Here is a 21,988-nt window from a genome sequence, read left to right on the forward strand (position 1 = left end):
TGCGGGGCACAATGAGCGCTCCCAGTGCGCAGGCGCCACCTGTCAGCAACCGCCTCTCCCCTCGGCGCGCGCCGCCGCCTGTCCGTAACCCTTGAGTTGCCGGAAGCCGGCCGGGTGCGTGCGCCAAGAGCCGCCGCCCCCTCCCGGGTTTCCTCCTTGCCTCTGGAATCACGCAGTTTGGCTGCGTCGGGGGCTGTGGAGTGGGTTGGGGGGCGGGGTCTCGGAGCTGAGGGTCGCTGGAGCCCCCACTCCTGAGGGACGACCATTTTCTGAGGTGGGGCGCGCAGCTTAACCCACCTTCGTGAGAAGAAACTGAGGTAAAAATCCTGAGGCAAACATGTTTCCGGATGGGAAAGGGCGCCGCGGTGTTTCAAACGCTTTCTCTGAGCGTGGGTGTGGCTTACTGGGCTAGAGACCCTCCCTTTGACCCGGCTCTCGGGGAGGCTTTTTCTGAGCTTTCCCACCCTTCCGTCTCCGACTCTATGTTTTAGGATGAGACTTTTTGAAAGTAAGAAAGATTTGTAATTTTATACCCCGGGAGTCTTTATGGTACCCTCGTGCTTCCTCTATTATCCTGGCCCCTGTCTTAGGACTCATTTATTATTCGTGAGGTGCAGAGAGGCCGAGCGAGCCTGGGAGGCCGAGAAAGCTGGGCTTACGGAGTTGGAAGGGTCCAACCTGCTATTTACCTCCCACTTGCTTCCTGCTGGCAAGAAGTTCTCTTGACTAAACAGGATTTGCTCCTAGGGGTTTCCTCTCCTTCGTCTTTAGATTTCATTATTTCATAGACACATGCGGAATGCCGATTAAATATTTTAAAGAAATCGCTTTCTAAAAGATAAATCAGCTGAACATAAGCCAAGAATGTAATGAAAAATCAAGATTGAAGGTGGTGGTGGGGGAATCGCACTATGCAAATGCCATTGATTGATTACACAGGGCAAGAGAGTTGACAAGGCTGTTTCTCAATTTGAGTGGATGTGCTGGTAAATACTACCATACATATCAAAGTTGTAAAACACACACATTCGGGAGTTTGCAGTTATTAATCCACCGCCTTATCGCTCAGACTCTCTTGGATCTTATTGCTTCTTTTAAACTGACAGAGCTGTTGTGAGCTCTTTCTGGCCGCTTTATGGTTAAGTGCCACTAGAGCCCTCTGTGCTGAGCCTTTGTTGTCTCCTTGGAGCCCTGTGGTTGAAATAATTAGCAGGGAGGTTCCATCAAGAATCAGACACTGAGGGTCCCTGTACTGTACAGTCCTATGTAGAATGTACTGCAGAGAAGCTAGCTGGTAGGCTTTTGCCCCCTGGTGGTGGTCAAGAGTGCCTGCGAGACAAAATTAAACAAAGATGTATGGTTCACAGATTAAACAATCTGACTTGTGTTTTTCCCAGAGCTACTTAGTAAACAGGAAAAGAGAAGACAAAGTTCAGAAGTAAGAACTTTGAACCAAAGCTTAGGAGACCAAACAAGAGGCTATATGCGTAGGCAAGAATTATACATAGCTGAAAGCTGAATGAAGGCAAATAAATGAAACGTGATTTATAAACCAAAGTATCATTCTAGAGAAAAGTATTATTCAAATCAATAGGTCTTAGTAATGTACTTATATGTTAATTTTCTTACTGACTCAGGGACAGCAACACTGATTATCTACTTTTATGTAGCAACATAATCTTAAATTCTTTTGGAAGATGATAATCTTACAGTGTGAGATAATCCTACAGTGGGAAAGAGCACTACCCTAGGAATCAGAGACCTGGCTTCTAGTTCCAGCTCTGTAAAACGTTGAGCAAATGGCTTAAACTTTTTGAGCTTTAGTTTCTTCATTTCTGCAACGGAGCTCTAACTCACAGGATTCCTGTGATCAAATGAGAAAAAAAAATGTAAAGTGCAATATAAACTGTAAAGCCCCATATGTAATTAAGATAACTTTATTATTCTCATAAGTTTGTTCCAAGTTCAGTGAGCTTTTGCTGAGTGTATCCTATGTGTAGAAAATAGCATCAAGCAGAAAGGTAATAAAAAAAAAGAATGAAAAATACATGATTCCATGCCTTTTCTTAACAGTAGGAGAAGTAGATTAGTGGTCAAGACATGTCTCATTTGTATGTAGGTATAGAACATCATTATTCATCACATCTGAGGTGATAAAATCCTGGTCAAAATTGGGATTGTAAGGTACCCAAATTCACATAAGGCTTGTAACAGAAAGTTAATTTATTTACAGGAGAAATACCTCTTCCTGGCATATGCCTTTTAAGGAAACTAAGATTTGGAAATTGTTGGTGCATGTTCATTGATTTATTCACCATTAATTGAGAAAATACCAAGGGTGTATTATACACTAGTCACTGTTTTAAAAACAAAAGTCTATCTACCCCTCGTAGCTTGTTAGCAGGAAAAAGCTCATCAAATAATTACAGTAGGGTTTAGTGGTACTGTTGCTTCAGTTGCCTCTGCTAGGCCCCAGAAGTACACACACACACACACACACACACATATATATGAGAAGTCTAGATATGTACAAAGTGCTTTAGAAACACAGAAAAGGTCTGGGCAAATAAATGTATGCTTTATGATATTGGATTTCAGGCTTTGCCTACAGATCCCAGTATAGCCACGTTGTGAACTGATCTGGATCACATGTGAGCATTTGCAGCCTATGCTGTCTGCACCATTTATACCCATTCTTTCCTGGGCTCCACCCTGCTTCCTACTTGGCCTTCTGGTGATCTGAGGGAAGAGGTGTCATAATATGCTAGCTGAATTCGAGAAGAGAGAGGCCAAGAGCAGGATTCCCAAAAGAGGGAGCCAAAGAGAAAAGTTCTCCTAGCTCTATTTAGAGCACCTTTCTTCTTCCCACCTGTGATAATGGAGGCCTCCTTGTGCCATTGGAGTTCATTTAACCCTTAACTTGTATTATCACTTCTTCAAGGTGAAATTATAAGGGAGCTTTTGAAATTTCTGAGATCAGCTGGTACTTAAGCTTTGAGAACCTGATGAAAACTGTTAGCCATCTCTCCAGAAAGATACATTTACATATTTCACACACACACTGAAATCCATTAAGGGGTCCCAGGTTAAGAATCCTGGTTTAAAGGTTAAAGCAGTGCTTCTCAACCTTTTTTCGTATCATGACATCCATAGAAATGATATTGTTCAGCACACTGGGATAAATTAGAGGGGATTTGGAGGCAACAATATGGGGCTTGGTGAAAAAAGTTATTTTCTTTTTATAATTATAATGAGAAAAATAACAAACATATTTAAGGGTGATATTAAATATTGAATTTGTATAAGCTTCCAAATAAAGTCTCTCAAAAATTTAATGAAAAACCCGAGATTGCCTCTATAAACATGACATTTTCTATGTAGGGTTTTATGACCGAAATGACTGCATGTAATTTCTGAACAAGACAGTTTAACAGTGATCAATTAGTAGTCATTATTGATGAGAATTTAGTTCATACAAGTAGGTGATAAATTTAAAATAATTTTCACAACTATTCAGAATTTGCAAGTATAAACTATGTGTGACTCCAGTAGCTCTTACTTTTTTCCCACTAGAAAATGTAATGTGGTAATATCTTATGATAGCATGACTGGATTTAGAATCCACTCAAACTTTTTCATATTAAGTATATTTTACAAAATAATGACAAAACTCCCATTTGCAGGGTAGGACTGTGTTATGAGAGCAATAATTCTGCAGCTAACTTGGATGTAACTAAAAGGGCACATCAGCCATAAACAAAGGGAAGAATTCAATATATATGAAGAGAGATTAAGAGCTGAGTCCATGAGGAGTATCTGGCAGACTTCCCTGCCTTTCCTGGCCACACCTTAGGCTCTGAGTCCTGCTCCTTGAGTGCCTGGAGCATGCACTCCTCCAGCAGCTCCAAGGTTCAGTGTTTATGATGAGCAGCAATACACACCGCAACTGGCCTCTGAAAGTGATGTCTTAGAGATAGAACATTCCTTTGCTTTCTTCTTTATTAGAGGATACTTGCTTTAATAAAGCAAGTCCTCCATTGTGTTTGCCTCCTGTGGAACCATGGGGCACACTGGGACGGATCATCAGACTCTGATTCTTTGGGTTACTCTTTGAGAATCCTTAAGTCAAACTGCTTCTGGCCAGGGGTGAATTATGTAGAGGCACCAACCACCATACTCCTTTCAGGCCACTCCTAGGGCTGAATAGATAACTATCTTGCAGTACGTCTGTAACTCATTGATCACAGGCTAAATGAAGTATGTCATTTAAAAGACTGTATAGCTAAGCTTGTTAAAATGTGGGGGGGGAAATCATTCTTGACTGTATAGCTAAGCTTGTTAAAATGTGGGGGGAGGAAATCTTTATAATCCAACCCCTTACATTTGAAATGACTAGTTACAAATTATAAAACAAGTAGAAATATATAGAGATAGAATATAAAATAGCTAAGAGTGAGTGGAGTATGATTGAGTCATGTATTGCCTCTACCTGGTTGTAATTCTTAAATTTTAATAATCTTATACTAACTTTATTGATAGTGTCCAGATAGGAGATAAAATTCACACCAGTTATTTGAACAGATAATTTAACAAGAATTGTTAACTAGGTATGAAGTTAAGTAAGTGACTGAAAAACTGAAAAGAGAAATCTAAGGTGTGACAGAGGTAGCAACTGTTATTACCTTTAGGGCTGAAAAACAAACAAAGGAATTAAAGGGAAAAAAATTACAAACTTGGAGGAGTGAGCCCACAGAGCTGAAACTCAGGTCTCTGAGAAGAAGACACTGCCTGGCTGCCGTTTGTGTCTCTGAGCTTAGATGGGGTGCTCCATGGGACCCAGCAGTCTGGGACCCAGACCTCTGCAGCAGGAACACTGGCTGGCTGATGTCAATGAAAACTACAAAACTTTAGAAAAACTGCAAACTGGATTCAGCTGCTGCTACCAGGTTAAAGAAGCATAGCTGGAGTGAAGCACACTGGAACCAAAACACCACAGGAAGCAGTCATGAGGTAGACAGGAAGGAACAAGTCTCTTGTCCTTCCTCAGCCTTGTGGTCTCCATCTGATGCCCCCAATTAGCAGAGCTTAACAGAGCCAGCTGGCAAGGCAAAGAAATGTGGTTTTCATACTCCAGCTCCAGCATGAAAGAAAAGTACAAAAGGGTGAATTTGGAGCTGAGAAAATATTTTAATAACTGGCACTTGGCTGATGTAGAAATTGATACCAGAAGTGGAAGTTATCTTCCGTCCGCTGTTTTTGCATATATTTCATGAAGACAGTTAAAGACCTCACTTCTTTTACTCCCCGGATCCAATCAGCATAATGTCATCAATGTACTGGACCAACTTAATGCTGATTGGAAGGTGAAGATGCTCAGTATCTCTGTGGACTATATTATGGCAGAGAGCAGGAAAATTGATGTAGCCATGGGGCAAGACTGTGAAGTTATATTGTTGGCCCTGCCAAGTAAAAGCAAATTGCTTCTGGTGTTTCTTGCCAATTTGTATGGAGAAATAAGCACTTGCTGGATCACTAGCTGCATACCAAGTGGCACTGGCTGTGTTGATTTGCTCCAGTAAAGTTACTACATATGGAAGAGCAGCTGCAATTAGAGGCATCACCTGATTAAATTTATAATCACCCACACTCATTCTCCAAGATCCATCTGCCTTCTTCACAGGCCTAACAGGTAAATTAAATTGGCATGAGATAGATTTCATCACTCCTGCTTCCTTTAACCTTTATTGGTGTCACTAATCTCTGTAATCCCCCATTCTGCCATCCCAAGGAAGCAATAATTTTTGTTTACTCTTCTGGTGTATGGGGGAGGTGGGAGGGGGTTCCCAAGGGCTTCAACTTGGCTCTTCATTGTCCTTATTCCAGGATCAAAGAACCAATATGGAAATTCTGCCAGTTACCAGGTATCTATTCTAATTATACATCCAGGAATCACCGCAGAGTGGTTCTATGGACCTACTCTGCCCACTGTGATACAAACTTGAGTTAAGGGGACTTCCCTGGTGGCGCAGTGGTTAAGAATCTGCCTGCCAATGCAGGGGACATGGGTTCGATCCCTGGTCCAGGAAGATCCCACATGCTGGGGAGCATCTAAGTCTGTGCACCACAACTACTGAAGCCTGCACACCTGGAGTCCATGCTCCGCAACAAGAAGCCTGCGCGCCACAAGGAAGAGTAGCCCCCGCTCACAACTAGAGAAAGCCCATGCGCAGCAACGAAGACCCAACGCAGCCAAAAATAAATAAATTTAAAAAAGCAAAACACAAACCAGTTAAGACTCCATCTCTCACCTGTCCAATACAGGCCCCACTTAAACTGGTGGAATGCATTTGGGTCCCCAGAAATTAACACTAATTAATGCCAATGTTTAGAAGTCCCTGAAATACCTGAATATTAATCTTTTTCCTCATTACACAGTCATTTTAGGAAATGGCCTAAGGTCTTTGTGGAGAAGACTTGGAGGAAGATTTTCAGTATATGCTATGGTAGTGCTGCAGAATCCTTCCTTAAGGGGATCCAGCCTGCCCTTTCAATTAAGAGGCTCAGCTCTGGAAACTGGGTGAGAGAAGTCAGAACTCTTCACTATGGTGACTAAAGTCATATTTTTGGCTACCATATATAGATTATTAAATATTATGTGTAGATGATCAATACTTTATTAGGCTTCCCATCTGTTATAATCCTGGGACCACCATAATCATTTAGCTGAATGTCAAAAATAATCTGATTACCACTGTATCTCTACTTCTCTTTATGGTAAATGTGCCTGCCTTGTCTTTGGTGGATAAACACTGACATCTGGCTTCTGCTGCCTGAAATGGGTCATCCCATCATGCCTTGCCTACAGAAGAAAGGCAACATAGAGCTTTTCAAGGAGATAAGTACTCCCACTCACTAATGTATTTTTCAGTGCTTTAGTAAAGGGACACCCCCCAAGTTCTCTTGGAGAATATACTTGTGGGGAGTGGATATGCAAGTCAAAATGTGATAAATCTACTCCAACATTCCCATATCCCTAAGACTTTGGATTCCTCTTACATTATCCAAGGAAGTTCCAGTATCTCCACTTAATTAAACATAGGCCACTATGGAGTCCAAGTTTCAGTGAACTTACCAAGTAAATAGTGAGTGTCACTTCCAGCTATAGGTGCTAATACATTAAATCCTTAATTTCTGATACGGGTACCCATATCAATAAATTCCAGCCAACCCAGTATTATATTTTGTGCTCCTTCCTTTAACTCCCTTATAATATACTCATGTATGTTCCCTGGGCTTCTGCCACTAAACTAGAAAATAATGAAAATATTTTGCCATAAAACCTATTTCCACTTGGTTAGACTTTGTATTTGCCCTGCTGGAGCGTTTTAATATCTGATTTTAGCTTTTTTCGCAATGGGTTTGCCACCAGGACACAGGTGTCATGAAAACCACCACTAAATTTAAGCCACAATGGGAAAGGAGAAGCCTCACATCAACATCACTGTGGACATGTAGATCTGGGCAAGTCTACCACTACTGGCCATCTGATCTATAAATATGGTGGGATTGACAAAAGAACCATCGAAAAGTTCAAGAAGGAGGCTGCTGAGATGGGAAAGGGCTCCTTCAAGTATGCCTGGATCTTGGACAAACTGAAAGCTCAATGTGAGTATGCTACCACCATTGATATCTCCCTGTGGAAATTCGAGACCACCAAGTACTATGTGACTATAATTTATGCCCCAGGACACAGAGAGTTTATATTAAAGACATGATTACAGGTGCATCTCAGGCTGATTGTGCTGTTCTGATTGATGCTGCTGGCACTGGTGAATTTGAAGCCAGTATCTCCAAGAATGGGCAGACCCGTGAATATGCTCTTCTGGCTTATACTCTGGGTGTGAAAGAACTAATTGCTGGCATTAACAAAATGGATTCCACTAAGCCACTCCATAGCCAGAAGAGCTGAGAGGAAATTGTTAAGGAAGTCAGCATCTACATTCAGAAAATTGGCTACCACCCCAACACAGTAGCATTGGTGCCAGTTTCTGGGTGGAATGGTGGCACCATGCTGGAGCCAAGTGCTAACCTGCTTTGGTTCAAGGGATAGAAAGTCACCCATAAAAATGACAATGCCAGTGGAACCGTGCTGCTTGAAGCTCTGGATTGCATCCTGCCACCAGCATGTCCAACTGACAAGCCCCTCCAGTATGTCTACAAAATTGGTGGTATTGGTATTGTCCCTGTGGGTCGAGTGGAGACTGGTGTTCTCAAACTGGGCATGGTGGTCACCTTTGCTCCAGTCAACGTTAAAACTGAAGTGAAATCTATTGAAATGCACCATGAAGCTTTGAGTGAAGCCCTTCCTGGGGTCAGTATGGGCTTCAGTGTCAAGAACGTGTCTGTCAAAGATGTTCGTCGTGGCAGTGTGGCTGATGACAGCAAAACTGACCCACTGATGGAATCAGTGGGCTTCACAGATCAGGTGATTATCTTGAACCAACCAGGCCAAATCAGTGCTGAATATGCACCTGTGCTGGATTGTCACACAGCTCACATTGCTTGCAAGTTTTCTGAGCTGAAGAAGATTGATCATCGTTCCGGGAAAAAGCTGGAAGGTGGGCCCAAATTCTTGAAATCCAGTGATGCTGCCATCATTGATATAGTTCCTGGCAAGCCCGTGTGTGTTGAGAGCCTCTCTGACTATCCTCCTCTGGGTCATTTTGCTATTCGCGACATGAGACAGACGATTGCTGTGGGTGTCATCAAAGTAGTGGACAAAAAAAAAAAGTGGGCAAGAAGGCAGCTGCAGCTGGCAAGGTTATCAAGTCTGCCCAGAAAGCTCAGAAGGCTACATGAATGTTATCTCCAATACCTGCCACCCCAGTCTTAATCAGTGGTGGAAGAACGGTCTTAGGACTGTTCACTTCAGTTGGCCATTTAATAGTAAAAGACTGCATCACAAAACCTTCAGAAGGAAAGGAGAATATTTCGTCAACCATTTGTTTTATGTGTGGCAGTTTTTCCTTTATTTTATTTTATTTTTCATTTTTAAATTTTTATTGGAGTATAGTTCATTTACAATGTGTTAGTTTCAGGTGTACAGCACAGTGAATCAGTTATACATATACTTATATCCACTCTTTTTTTTTTAGATTCTTTTCCCATGTAGGCCATTACAGAATATTGAGTAGAGTTCTCTGTGCTATACAGCAGGTTCTTTTTCGTTATCAGTTTTATATATAGTAGTGTGTATATGTCAATCCCAATCTCCCAATTTATCCCTCCCCACCCCCATTCCCTGGTAACCATAAGTTTGTTTTCTACATCTGTGACTCTACTTCTGTTTTGTAAACAAGTTCATTTGTACCCTTTTTTTTAGTTTCCACATATAAGTGATATCATATGATATTTGTCTTTCTGTGTCTGACTTCACTCAGTATGACAATCTCTACGTCCATCCATGTTGCTGCAAATGGCATTACTTTGTTCTTTTTTATAGCTGAGTAATATTCCATTGTATATATGTACCACATCTTCTTTATCCATTCCTCTGTTGATGGACATTTAGTTGCTTCCTCATCCTGGCTATCATAAATAGTGCTGCAATGAACATTGGGGTGCATGTATCTTTTTGAATTATTATTTTCTCCAGGTATATGCCCAGGAGTGGGATTGCTGGGTTATGTGGTATGTGTGGCAGTTTTAAGTTAGCTTTTAAAATCAGTACTTTTTTTGTGTGGTACACGGGCCTCTCCCATCTCGGAGCACAGGCTCCAGACGCACAGGCTCAGCGGCCATGGCTCATGGGCCCAGCCGCTCCGCGGCATGTGGGATCTTCCCGGACCGGGGCACAAACCCGTGTCCCCTTCATCGGCAGGCGGACTCTCAACCACTGCGCCACCAGGGAAGCCCTAAAATCAGTACTTTTTTATGGAAACAACTTGATCAAAAATCTGTCACAGAATTTTGAGACCCATTGAAACAAAGTTTAATGAGAAAATAAAAAGACCTGATTTGAGTTACGAATCTACTATAAGTAAGAGGTGGTTGTGGTGAGTCTTGAGGAAAATGGGCATCCTCTTGCAAGGCAGTTGCCCCAGATAAGATTATTACAAAATTTTCAATTAAGAGGATAGTCTTCACAAATACAAGAGGATAAACTGCTTTCACTGTCAAAAAAAAGGCTCAAAGTGACTCAGAAGTTTGAGATTATCAGTCTCCTAGTCCAACTAAATGTCCCCATTCCAAATTTCAGGGTACTCCTTCCCAATCAATCCCTCAATTTTGACATGAATAACTTGGCTGGAATTTGAATTCAATTAATATTGTAATTCTGCAACCCATAATTCTTGATTAATTGACTCTTTTATCATTAAACGATGACTTCCTTTGTCTCTTATTATAGTTTTTGGCTTAAAGTCTGTTTTGTCTGATGTAAGTATAGCTATCTCTGCTCTCTTTCGGTTTTCACTTGCCTGGAATATCTTTCTCCATCCCTTCACTTTGAGCCTATGTGTATCCTTAAAGCTGATGTGAGTCTCTTACAAGCAGCATATAGTTGGGTCTTGGTTTTTTATCCATCCAGCCACTCTATGCATTTAGATGGAGAATTTAATCCATTTTATTGATAGGTGAGAACTTTTATTAATCAGCTTCTAATTAAATGTCATCTTATTGTTTTCTGGCTGTTTTGTAATTCCTTTGTTTCTTTCTTCCTGTCTTACTGCCTTCCTTTGTGAATTGATGATTTTCTGCAGTGGTATGCTTTGATTCCATTCTCTTTATCTTTTGTGCATCTACTATAGGTTATTGCTTTGTGGTTACCATGAGGCTTACATAAAACACCTTATAGATACAGTGGTTTATTTTGAACTGATGACAACTTAATTTCGATCACATACAAAAACTCTACCTTTTTATATCCTCCCCCCATCTTATATTTTAATGCCACAGTTTACATCTTTTTATATTGAATATCCAATAGCAAATTATTGTTTGCAAAGCTATAGTTATTTTTAATACTTGTGTCCTTTAACCTTTATTCTAGAGGTAAGTGATTAACACACCACCATATTACAGTGTTGGAATATTCCGAATCTGACTGTATAGTTATACTTACCAGTGTGTTTTCATGTTACTAATTAGTGTCCTTTCATTTCATCTTGAAGAACACCTTTTAGCATTTCTTGTAAGACAGTGCTGGTGGGGGTGAGCTCCCCTCAGCTTTTATTTTTCTGGGAAAGATTTTATCTCTCTTTCATTTCTTTTTATTTATTTATTTAAATTTTTAAAGGATTTTTCTGATGTGGACCACTTTTTTTAAAGTCTTTATTGAATTTGTTACAATATTCCTTCTGTTTTATGTTTTGGTTTTTTGGCCACGAGACATGTGGGATCTTAGCTCCCCGACCAGGGATTGAACCTGCACCCCCCTGCATTGGAAGGCAAAGTCCTAACCACTGGACCACCAGGGAAGTCCCTCTCTTTCATTTCTGAGGATAACTTTGCCAGATAGAATTTTCTTGGTTGACAGGTTTTTTGGTTTTTTTTCTCCTTTCAGCACTTTGAATACGTCATCCTACTCTCTCCTGGCCTGTATCCTCTGATAGTCTTATGGGGTTCCTTTGTAAGTGGCAAACTTCTTTTCTATTGCTTCTTTCAAGATTTTCTCTTTGTCTTTGATTTTGACAATTTTATTACAATGTGTCTTGGAGAAGATCTCTTTAAGTGGAATTTGTTTGCAGACCTATGAGCTTCATGAACTTGGATGTCCAAATCTCTCTTCAGATTTGTGAAGTTCTCAGACATAATTTGTAGGGGAGCTCTTAAGGATTCTACATATTAATTTGTGGGGGCATGGTGGAGGTTGCACATACAAACATTTAGTATATAATAAGAAGAAAGTTAATGGACCAGGAAGGAGACTTGAAGATGGAAGTATGAGATTTTCTAATCACTTGGAGAAGTTGAGACAACAGCAGTTAATTGGAGAGGTCAAACTTATGCCACTGTATTTTTATGGCAGGCTGGTGGTATAGGTCAGACATTATTTTTCAAAAAGTTTTCTGCCCCTTTCTCCCCTTCCTTAGACTCTCATATTGTATAGATTGTTTCTCTTAATGGTGTCCCATAAGTCCCATAGGCTTTCTTCATCCCCCTTCATTTTTTTCTTTTTTTCTCCACCAGCTGAATATTTTCAAATGATCTGTGTTTGAGTTTACCAATTCTTTCTTCTGCTTGGTTTAGTCTTGTATTGAGTCTCTCTACTGAATTATTCATTTCAGTCATTGTATTCTTCAGCTCCAAAATTTCTGTTTGGTTCTCTTTTTTTTTCTCTTTGTGGAACTTATCGTTTCATTCTTGTATCATTTCCCTTATTTCATTAAATTGTTTACCTGTGTTCTCTTGTAGCTCTCTGAGCATCTTTAGAACAATTATTTTGAATTCTTTATCAAGCAATTTGTGAATCTCCACTTCCCATTACTGGAAGTTTACTGTGTTCCTTTGGTAGTGTCATGTTTCTCCGATGTTTTGTGATCCCTGTAGTTTTTGTAGGTGTCTGTGCATTTGAAGAAGCAGTTACCTCTTTCAGACTTTATGGACTGACTTTGGTATGGAAAGACTTTCATTTGCGGGCAGGCACGTGCTGGAATATGCTGTGACCCTAGGTCTAGTGGTGCAGGGTGCAAAGTGTGAGGGCATGTAACATCTCCGAATGATGGGGAGGGACGTGATGTCTTGTTGGCTCAGCAGCTGGGGTCCATGACGTCAACACCTGCATCATCTTTGGTGAGAGCTGTAGGCAGTCCACAGTGGCTTCAAGGGCTGTTGGAGTCTTTAACAGTACCTCCAGTCCAGTGGCTAGGGATCAGCCCAGGCAGTGGTGGTGTCCGGAGCCAGTGGTATGCACAGGCTTGCTGCAGGGCTAGTTGTGGGGACTGGCTGCAGGGGCACAGTGGCAGGGGCTGGGGCCAACTGGGGGTGCACAAGCAGCTGCAGCGGCCCTGGCTGTCAGTGTGTCCTTGAGTGACAATGGGGCTAGCTGAAGGCATATGCTGGGCAGTGGTGGCCAGTGAGGGGAGTTGAGGCTGGTGTCTTGCAGGTACACAACTGTAAGGTTAACTGCAGGTAAGCAGAGCCATGCAAGCCAGTGACAGGTGTCCGCATTGAATCCAGGCCCTCCAGCAGCTATGGGGGCCTTGGCTGTTGGTGTATACTTGTGGGGCCATAGGGGCTTGCTGTGGGCATGTGCATGGCTGTAGCATCTGGTAGTGGGAGTCAGGCCAGCAGTGTGCAGGTGCACAGCTGCAGGAGTCTCTTGCCATTCTCAGCAGTTATCAGTATCTTTCACTGGCTCTTCTTTCTTAGCCCTACTTTTAAGTGTTCATCAACAAGGGTTTATTTTCAGCCTTTTTTTTTCTCCTCTTAGCTATTATTGGGTGAGCCCCACTAGCATCCTCCTACAAATGTATCTTTCTATCAATACCCAGGGGTTCAAGACTCACAAGAAATCCAGGTAAATGACATTTCTTATCCTCTATGAGTCTGAGAAATCAGAATGATGTATGATTTCTCTCATACTGGGAAACTCCTTCCTCAAGGATAATTGGCTACTCTTTCACATATGACTGACAGTCTTACTAATCAAGTTGCTATTGGGATTTCCCTGGTGGTCCAGTGGCTAAAACTCCACGCTCCCAATGCAGGGGGCCTGGGTTCGATCCTTGGTCAGGGAACTAGATCTCTCATGCCACAACTAAGAGTTCGAATGCTGCAACTAAAGATCCTGCATGCCGCAACTAAGACCCAATGCAGCCAAATAAATATTTTTTAAAACGCTATCAAGCAGGTGTCTTAAATGTAATACCTTCAAACTCAAACTCATATCATTCCTCAAACCTGTTTTTCTCTCCTTTCCTTATTTCACTTAATGGCATCATCATCCATTCAGCCTTCTAAATATTAAAAAACGTTCAGTGAGCCTTAACTACTCCTCTTTCACTCCTTAGATCTAATTATGCCCCCAGTCCTGATCATTCTATCTGTTGTAAATAGTCTGTGTTCCCTCAGAACAGACCCTGGTCCAAGGAGTTGAGTGCAAGTTTATTTGTGTGGAAACAATGGTAAGGGAGTAGGGAAGTAGACTACAGTCAGGGGCATTCATCTCAGGTGCAACATTTAAGGTACAAAATTTACCTTCATTCTATCTTTCCCCACTCTTTCACACTTCCAGTCTTTGCCGGCAGAGTCAACCTTTTAAAAACACCGATTTCATCGCATCTTGTCCTATGCTTAAAAAGCACAAAATAAAATCCAAACTCCTTGATTTATTGTGAAAAGTTACCTTTTTAGCCTCATCTTCTGCCACTTTCTATTATATAACTATGCTCTGCTATGAATGCTTCAAACACTTTTTGAACTTTTATACTCCAGCATATAATGTTCCTTCTGCCTCAGATACTCTTTCCCCCCTCCTTTACACACACACAAAGTCTTATTAGTCACTTAAAATCTAGCTTGGAAATCTATTTTTCTGTGAAATCTTCCCTGACCTCCCTAAGAAAAGTAATTGCCATTCCTCTGTGTTCCTTAATATTTTGTATGTACCTCTGCTTTTGCACGTACAGATGGAATTGCATCTGTTTATCCCTTTTTCTCTCACTAAACTAGGAACTCTACAAAAGCAGGTCCTATCCATCTTTTTAACCCCAAAGTCTGCCTGCATATAGAAGGCACCCAGTAAAGGTTTATTGAGTTGAATTTATCTGGTGCATCCAAACAAAACAAATTTTAAAAGAAATGGGGGGACTTCCCTGGTGGTCCAGTGGGTAAGACTCTGCGCTCCCAGTGCAGGGGGCCTGGGTTCGATCCCTGGTGGGGGAACTAGATCCCGCATGCCTGCCGCAACTAAGAGTCCACGGGCTGCAATGAAGATCCCACGTGCCGCAGTGAAGATCCCATGTGCTGCAACTAAGACCCGGCACAGCCTAAATAAAAATAAGTAAATCTTAAAAGAAATGGGAGGAAGCTTTTTAGCAATTTCAGGAGATAGACACCAGAAGCAAAAACAGCAGTCTGTGAAAATGTACAATTGGGACCTATCAAAGAAATCTGTTGTGTATTATTTATAATTTATGAATTGCTTCAAAAAGGCTTTGAGGCAGGCATTTTTGTGTTGGAAGCTGTTGTCTCCAAAGGCCGTACTTTTGGTTTATTCAAGCAGAACATATGTTGATAAAAAGAAAAGTGAATACTCTAGCACATTATAAATAATACCATTTCAAATTAAGAAGTCCCTAGATTGTAACTGCCCTAGCAGCAGAGGCCATGTATATAAAATGCATTACTTTTTACATAGAACCTAGCTTAAATATACACAAAGTCTTAAATATACACAAAGTCTTACATGATTTTTGACACAACAGTGATTTTGATCATCTGTGACTGAATCTATAGTCATTTGCAACTGAAGTAGGGGATGTGGTAATTATCCATTTTTATTCCTTAGCATAAATAAATAAACCAGATAAATCTCATTCCTCTCAGAACTCCCCCCTCCAAAAATACTTTTTAGCAAGGTCATTATTCTAATGTCTGTCTTTCTCACATGAATTAAATAGCAATCAAAGTTTCATTTCACCTCACTTTGTAATTTCAAAAACTAATGAGGATGATGATAATGTTTTAAAAATTCAGTTGCATTACTGTTGCTGTTTTTTTAAACACTAATGGTGATGATTACTGTGGTGACTTTTCCTGTCTCCCTGAACCCTAGCCTAGCACTAATCGAGCTTTGATCAGTAAACACAGTAATAACAGTAGTACAGTCAGAAGTTTAGCAGCTGAGAACTTATTATCATTCAGTAGAATGGTGGGATGAGGTTGGGTGGGGGGAGATTTTGATCTTCCAGAGTATTTCTGTTTGTTAATACTTTCTTTCTCTCTTTTTGTTATGAACAGTGGCCTGGTAATACTTTTCCTTACCATTTGGTGATATCTTTTAGTGGTCCAGATGAGTGAGTCGACATCTCAAGAGGAACCCAAACCTGCTCAGGTACCTGGTCTACATAGGTTTCTAACCATTTAGCCGTGAGAGGATTTGAGATTCAACATTTTTGGGAAAATGGAGATGCAATATCATATTCTGTCATTGAATTATTTCTCTTTTTAGTTGAACTTTTCTGCATCAAGTTTTGACAAAAATGGGGTCAACTAATAGTTAAGTCACAGTGGCCTGCTTCCAGTTGCTTTGTATTCTTTATACCTAACAAGTCTGTTACTGTTTGAGTTTGCTAATACAACTACTTTATGTGATTTTATTTGGTATGATGTTTACTCATTATGTGAATTTTTTTACATAAAAAGCTTGCTACACTACAGTATAAAATGTTAGTTTTATCTCCGGCTCCTGTTGGATACCATTTACTAACACTATTTCCACTTCAGGAAAATGGAAAAGAAGACAAAGAAAGGAACCAGGAAGCAACCAAAGTAAAAGAGCCTATGAAGGTAGAGTTTTCATGAGTAATCAGATGTTAATACTTGAGAGTAAACTGGAGAAATTAATTTTCTTACAAAGAAAAAAAAGGAAAAGATGTGGGTACTCAAAAAGATAAAATGGCAAATGGGAAAAAGCAAACCCATGTTGATCATTAAGCTGACTCATTTGAGTCAGTTGCAGAAAACTTCCATTGACAGGTAAATTATTTGTGAAGAGCTATTATGAATTATAAGTAAAGTTTACTTTCTAAAATCAGAACTGTTACCCTGAGTACAATAACCACCAGTTTTTAGGGGAACTTCGCTATCATTCTGAAAATGTAATCTCCATGTTAATCATTTAAGTAACTTTGTGTTTAAATAAATAGAAGACTTCAATGAGGAAAAATACTTTATAGAAAAGGGGAGGCAAGTGAAAATAGTTATATGATTCACCATTAAGTTGACTAATGTGAGTCTTAAAGTATTCTATTATCATCCTTTTAAAAGTACATCAGCATGAGTACAAAAAGCTATTTTGTCACCATTTATTCATAAAACTAAACTTTACTTTCTTTAATTAAGGTGAAAACGTTTTTCTTTCCACCACAAACGTGGAAGGTGATTCTAATAGTAAAAGAAACCAGCAGCAATTTCAAATGTCCTATTTCACTGTGTTGTGGTCTCAAATTATGTTTCTAGAAAGTATTATATAATTCAAGGATTCATGTACATCTGCAATAATATTCTTAGCATATTACTGTGTTAGCAATAGGAAGATGTGATGACATTCTGAGCCAATGAACTTTATCTTGTAAATGCAGTAAATAGACTGTGATTACTGCTTTGCTTCTAATATATAGCATTAAATCCTAGCAAAATTAGGGAGGAATGTTTGGTGATTTTTACAAGAGATTTGTGTGCATTCTTTAATTGGGAGAGTTGATGCAACTTTGATGAAAAGCATTTCACTTTTTAATTGGTGTTTCTTTTCTCCTTTCAGAGTTCACGGAGTATGCCAGACAGTTTGGCATTAGGCATCTGCAGCAATGTGGCAGGAACAGCAGCAAATAAAGTCAAATCCCAAGGTAGAGAACTAGGCTTTCTCCTACACAATAGAATGCAAAACTATTACTAAATTTTAGTTGGGGATGGGTTCCTCAAGATTTTGCCTTTTAAAGATATAATCCCAGGGATATTTTAAATGCGGTTTGGGAAATAGTTTAAAATATATTCCCATCATCTTCTATTGATACTTTGAGGCAAGTTTATAACCATTCATCTTGTGCTTAAAGAGAAAATTTAGCTAAGAGAGCTGACTGACACATAGCAGACAACCCATTAATACAAAAATAAAATGAAGAACCCTAGTGATTCAACCTGCCTGCTGTTTTTCTATTTCTTCTTTTTACCTCTGTACTTGATGACACATTTATTCTATTTGACTTCCAGCCCAATCCTTAACCCAAATCCCACATAATTATGCAGGTTGAAAACTTATATGATCAAAAGGCAACAAATAACTGGGCAAGACATTCATCCCTTTCACTACAGTTCTTCTAATTTTAGATACTTAGTGAAATCCTGTATGACAGAAAATTTTCACAATATTTAAAATTTAACAATTTCAACTTATATTTTAGTTAATTGAAATTCTTTTCAATTTGGTTTACAACTATTGAGTGTTTAGTGTGTGCTAGGCTGAACTATAATAATAATTTTTTAAAATAAATTTATTTATTTTATTTATTTATTTTTGGCTGCATTGGGCCTTCATCGCTACGTGCAGGCTTTCTCTAGCTGCGGTGAGTGGGGGTTACTCTTCGTTGCGGCAGGCGGGCTTTTCATTGCGGTGGCTTCTCTTGTTGCTGAGCACGGGCTCTAGGCGCGTGGGCTTCAGTAGTTGTGGCACGTGGGCTCAGTAGTTGTGGCTCGCAGGCTCTAGAGCGTAGGCTCAGTAGTTGTGGCGCACGGGCTTAGTTGCTCCGCTGCATGTGGGATCTTCCCGGACCAGGGCTCAAACCCATGTCCCCTGCATTGGCAGGCGGATTCTTAGCCACTGCGCCACCAGGGAAGTCCCAATAATAATATTTAAAGCATTTTCTAGACTATAAATTGCTATATAGATGGTAGTTATAACTTGTAGTTGCTTACTTTTCTCCAAAGTGTTTTTCTGTCTTTTAAACCAATTATAAGTATTATTTACTATTCCTTCTTATTAGTAAATATATAATACATACACATTAAGAACCAAACTTTTCAGCATTTATTTTTCCTTTATTATAAACTTAGTACTGTTTTCACAGCTTCACTAACTTTTAAAAAGTTTCTTGGCAAGTCCCTCCCTACCTGCCCCCTCCCACCAGTTTCTTTCTTTCTTTTTTTTTTTTTTTGCACCTATGCAGCTGCTTCCCACTAGCTATCTGTTTTACATTTGGTAGTGTATATATGTCAATGCTACTCTCTCACTTCGTCCCAGCTTCCCCTCCCCGCCCCGTGTCCTCAAGTCCATTTTCTACCTCTGTGTGTTTATTCCTGTCCTGCCACTAGGTTCATCAGAACCATTTTTTATAGAGTCTATATATATGTGTTAGCATATGGTATTTGTTTTTCTGTTTCTGACTTTACTCTGTATGACAGACTCTAGGTCCATCCACCTCACTACAAATAACTCAATTTCGTTACTTTTTATGGCTGAGTATTCCACTGTATGTGCCACCAGTTTCTTGATTTTACTTCCTCCTCACTCCCACCCTTCACCATCACCCCATAAATACACTTTGCCTTTACCATACTCACTTGAGCCAGGTTTATAAATGAACTCTTACATTTTAAACATGCCAAACAGAATCACGATCTAGGTAATTTGCTACAAATTTAATTAGGTGTTCACTTTAATCAGTTTATGGCCAAATTTGCACCTACAAATCTTCACACGTATATTCCAACATGTAATTTATTGCCTCTCTAGAAAACATATCAATCAAGAGTTTATGGTCTTTTCTGTTCTTATACTTTCAATTTGTTATCACTTTTCAATGTATGGTAGAGGGAAATGTGTTTTGTTTGTCTAAGTCTGTTCATCCCAGTTTATGATATATACTGAAAACATTGCAGTTGCTTGTTGCGATATCAAATGCAATGCAACGTACTTATTTATTCAGTGATCAGTCACTATTAATCCTAACATTTCTAAATCTCCCTTTGTAAATACGTGTGTGTGTGTGTGTGTGTGTGTGTGTGTGTGTGTAAGAAGTGGGAAGAGGAACTGTTATTTTAGTCTCAACATGTCAAAGGATGTGTCTTTATCCTTGTTATATACTTGTCAAAATTAAAAGGATGTTATCTTGCCAGGCAGCTCCCAGAATACACTCAAATACATATCTTTGCATAGAAAATATTGTGGTAAAACGTACCATGTGGGGCTTCCCTGGTGGTGCAGTGGTTGAGAGTCCGCCTGCCGATGCAGGGGACACGGGTTCGTGCCCCCGTCCGGGAAGATCCCACATGCCGCAGAGCGGCTGGGTCCGTGAGCCATGGCCACTGAGCCTGCACGTCCGGAGCCTGTGCTCCGCAACTGGAGAGGCCACAGCAGTGAGAGGCCCGCGTACCACAAAAAAACAAAACAAAACAAAACAAAAACGTACCATGTGAATTCCTTATTTCTTTCCCTGGTCATTGTATTTTTTAGGCTATGAGCTTAACTTGTGTTTTGAGAAATCTTATTTCTTTTTTATTAATTTGCTCAGCTTTATTCTTATTACCCAGCCCTAAGTTTAAAAACGTTTTATAGGAAAATGCCTTTTCCTATAGTTATTGAATTTTAATTACAGTAGTGTTTAATAGTGCTTCTTTTCTTCCTCCTTTCGTAGTAGTTATTCTACATTATGTACAAATGGTAAGAAATTCTGGTAAGACCAAGACAGCTGAGTTTCAAACAGGACCTGTGTTTAAAGGGAACATCACACATCTGTTAAGTAGCCCTGCTGCGTCAATTTTCACCAGTTTAATCAGCAGCCAGTCCCTGTAATGTTATATGCCTTCTGTGAAGAAAGAGTCTGTTAAAGCTTATTATAATGTGGGTTATAATTCATTCCTATTTATGTCCTTAAATAGGGTTGTACTGAGGCCATGCCCAGCAGTGAGCCATGCACTAAGTGCAGGACATGATAAAAGTCACTTATAAGATTGGACCTTTCAAAATATGAATAAGGAATTCTTTTGTGTTCTTACTTATTTAGTTGAAAGCATTTGTGCCCATATTGCCTGAATAGGACTTTGTATGTTAGAAGGTGGATTGATACAGGGGTGAAGGTGTGCATATTGGGAAAGAATGTGAAAGGCTCTTAATTCCACAAGAGTTTAGGAAGACAATCCTGAAAAAGAATTTCAGTGCTTAGCATAGTGCCTGGCACTATGACATCAATAATTATTTATTAAGTGAATATGTAAATGGATCTATCTATCTGTAAAAGGTTTAGGAATGTTCAAGCATAGACCTGCTAAAAAAACCCAGTACCTATTTGAAATTATATTCAATTAAACCCCTTAATTTTCCCTTGGGGCAGTGCTGTAATTTATGAATTCAGAGATCACCCAATCAAAAGACAGCTACAGATAGGCTTGTTCAGAATTCTGATTTACTGACCCTGCTATTGCTGTGCCTCCTTTTCTTTTCTTGATTTTATGGCTCTAAGACAGAAGTGTTTGACCAGAGCTGTAACCAAACACATATCTACTTCCATTCTGCATATCGGTGGGGACAATGCAAGCACGAGGATTATTGCTTAGCAACCTATAATAGCCAAGCACACTAGAGGAGCACTAGCAGGCTGCAGCAAAGATAAGACAATGCCCCAGTTCATGTGTGAGTTTGCTAATGAGCCATGCAGATGGCTAGATATTAAGTTGCTATAAATCTGTAGCACTCCCCTTAAAGCAGGAGGAGGAATATCTGCCTTGGGTTATGCTAGAGAGGTTAAAAGCAAAGAGAGTACATTAGAACCTTCAGACTTAAAAAAAAAATTGGTCTCTATCACACTTATTTAAAATAGAAGTAAAAGTATTGTATATTAATGAGCATTGTGACAAAACAGAATGGAAACACTACCCGCCCACCCCCCCCCAAAAAAAGGTTAACTTGTTTACAAATCCAACTGAGAGGTAATGAAGAGCATTATACTACCCCCCTCATTTCCCCCATATATGAATAAGCCAAGAGGAAATCAAAACTTAGGAGAGATATTCATAAATACTATCCACTATTGGACTTAAGACTTCTTTAAATGAAATGTTGGCTTTTCAAGTGTTTTTAAAAATAAACCACTTAATTTTTTTCCTGGTTAGAAAGATGGATACTATGTAAGTAGAATTTTTTTTTAATATCTTTATTAGAGTATAATTGCTTTACAATGGTGTCTCAGTTTCTGCTTTATAACAAAGTGAATCAGTTATACATATGTCCCCATATCTCTTCCCTCTTGCATCTCCCTCCCTCCCACCCTCC

The 21,988-nt window shown here is 39.8% G+C and overlaps 1 protein-coding gene and 1 pseudogene across 3 annotated transcripts in view; both read left to right on the forward strand.

Annotated features, from left to right (window-relative positions):
• The window catches only part of EFCAB5 (EF-hand calcium binding domain 5), a 105,700-nt gene that overhangs the window by 233 nt on the left and 83,479 nt on the right, over nt 1–21,988 (forward strand). For all 3 annotated transcript variants that reach the window (XM_024737269.1, XM_024737267.1, XM_024737268.1), the window contains exons 2-4: nt 15,964–16,057; nt 16,450–16,512; nt 17,486–17,570. In XM_024737269.1, the coding sequence (XP_024593037.1) occupies nt 16,016–16,057; nt 16,450–16,512; nt 17,486–17,570 (190 nt within the window). In that variant the 5' untranslated portion in view covers nt 15,964–16,015. The remainder of the gene's footprint in view (nt 1–15,963; nt 16,058–16,449; nt 16,513–17,485; nt 17,571–21,988) is intronic.
• On the forward strand, nt 7,471–8,859 carry LOC112393702 (elongation factor 1-alpha 1 pseudogene; annotated as a pseudogene).

The sequence above is a fragment of the Neophocaena asiaeorientalis genome, unplaced genomic scaffold (genome assembly GCF_003031525.2).
Source record: "Neophocaena asiaeorientalis asiaeorientalis breed wild unplaced genomic scaffold, Neophocaena_asiaeorientalis_V1.1 scaffold129, whole genome shotgun sequence".
Lineage (NCBI taxonomy): Eukaryota > Metazoa > Chordata > Mammalia > Artiodactyla > Phocoenidae > Neophocaena > Neophocaena asiaeorientalis.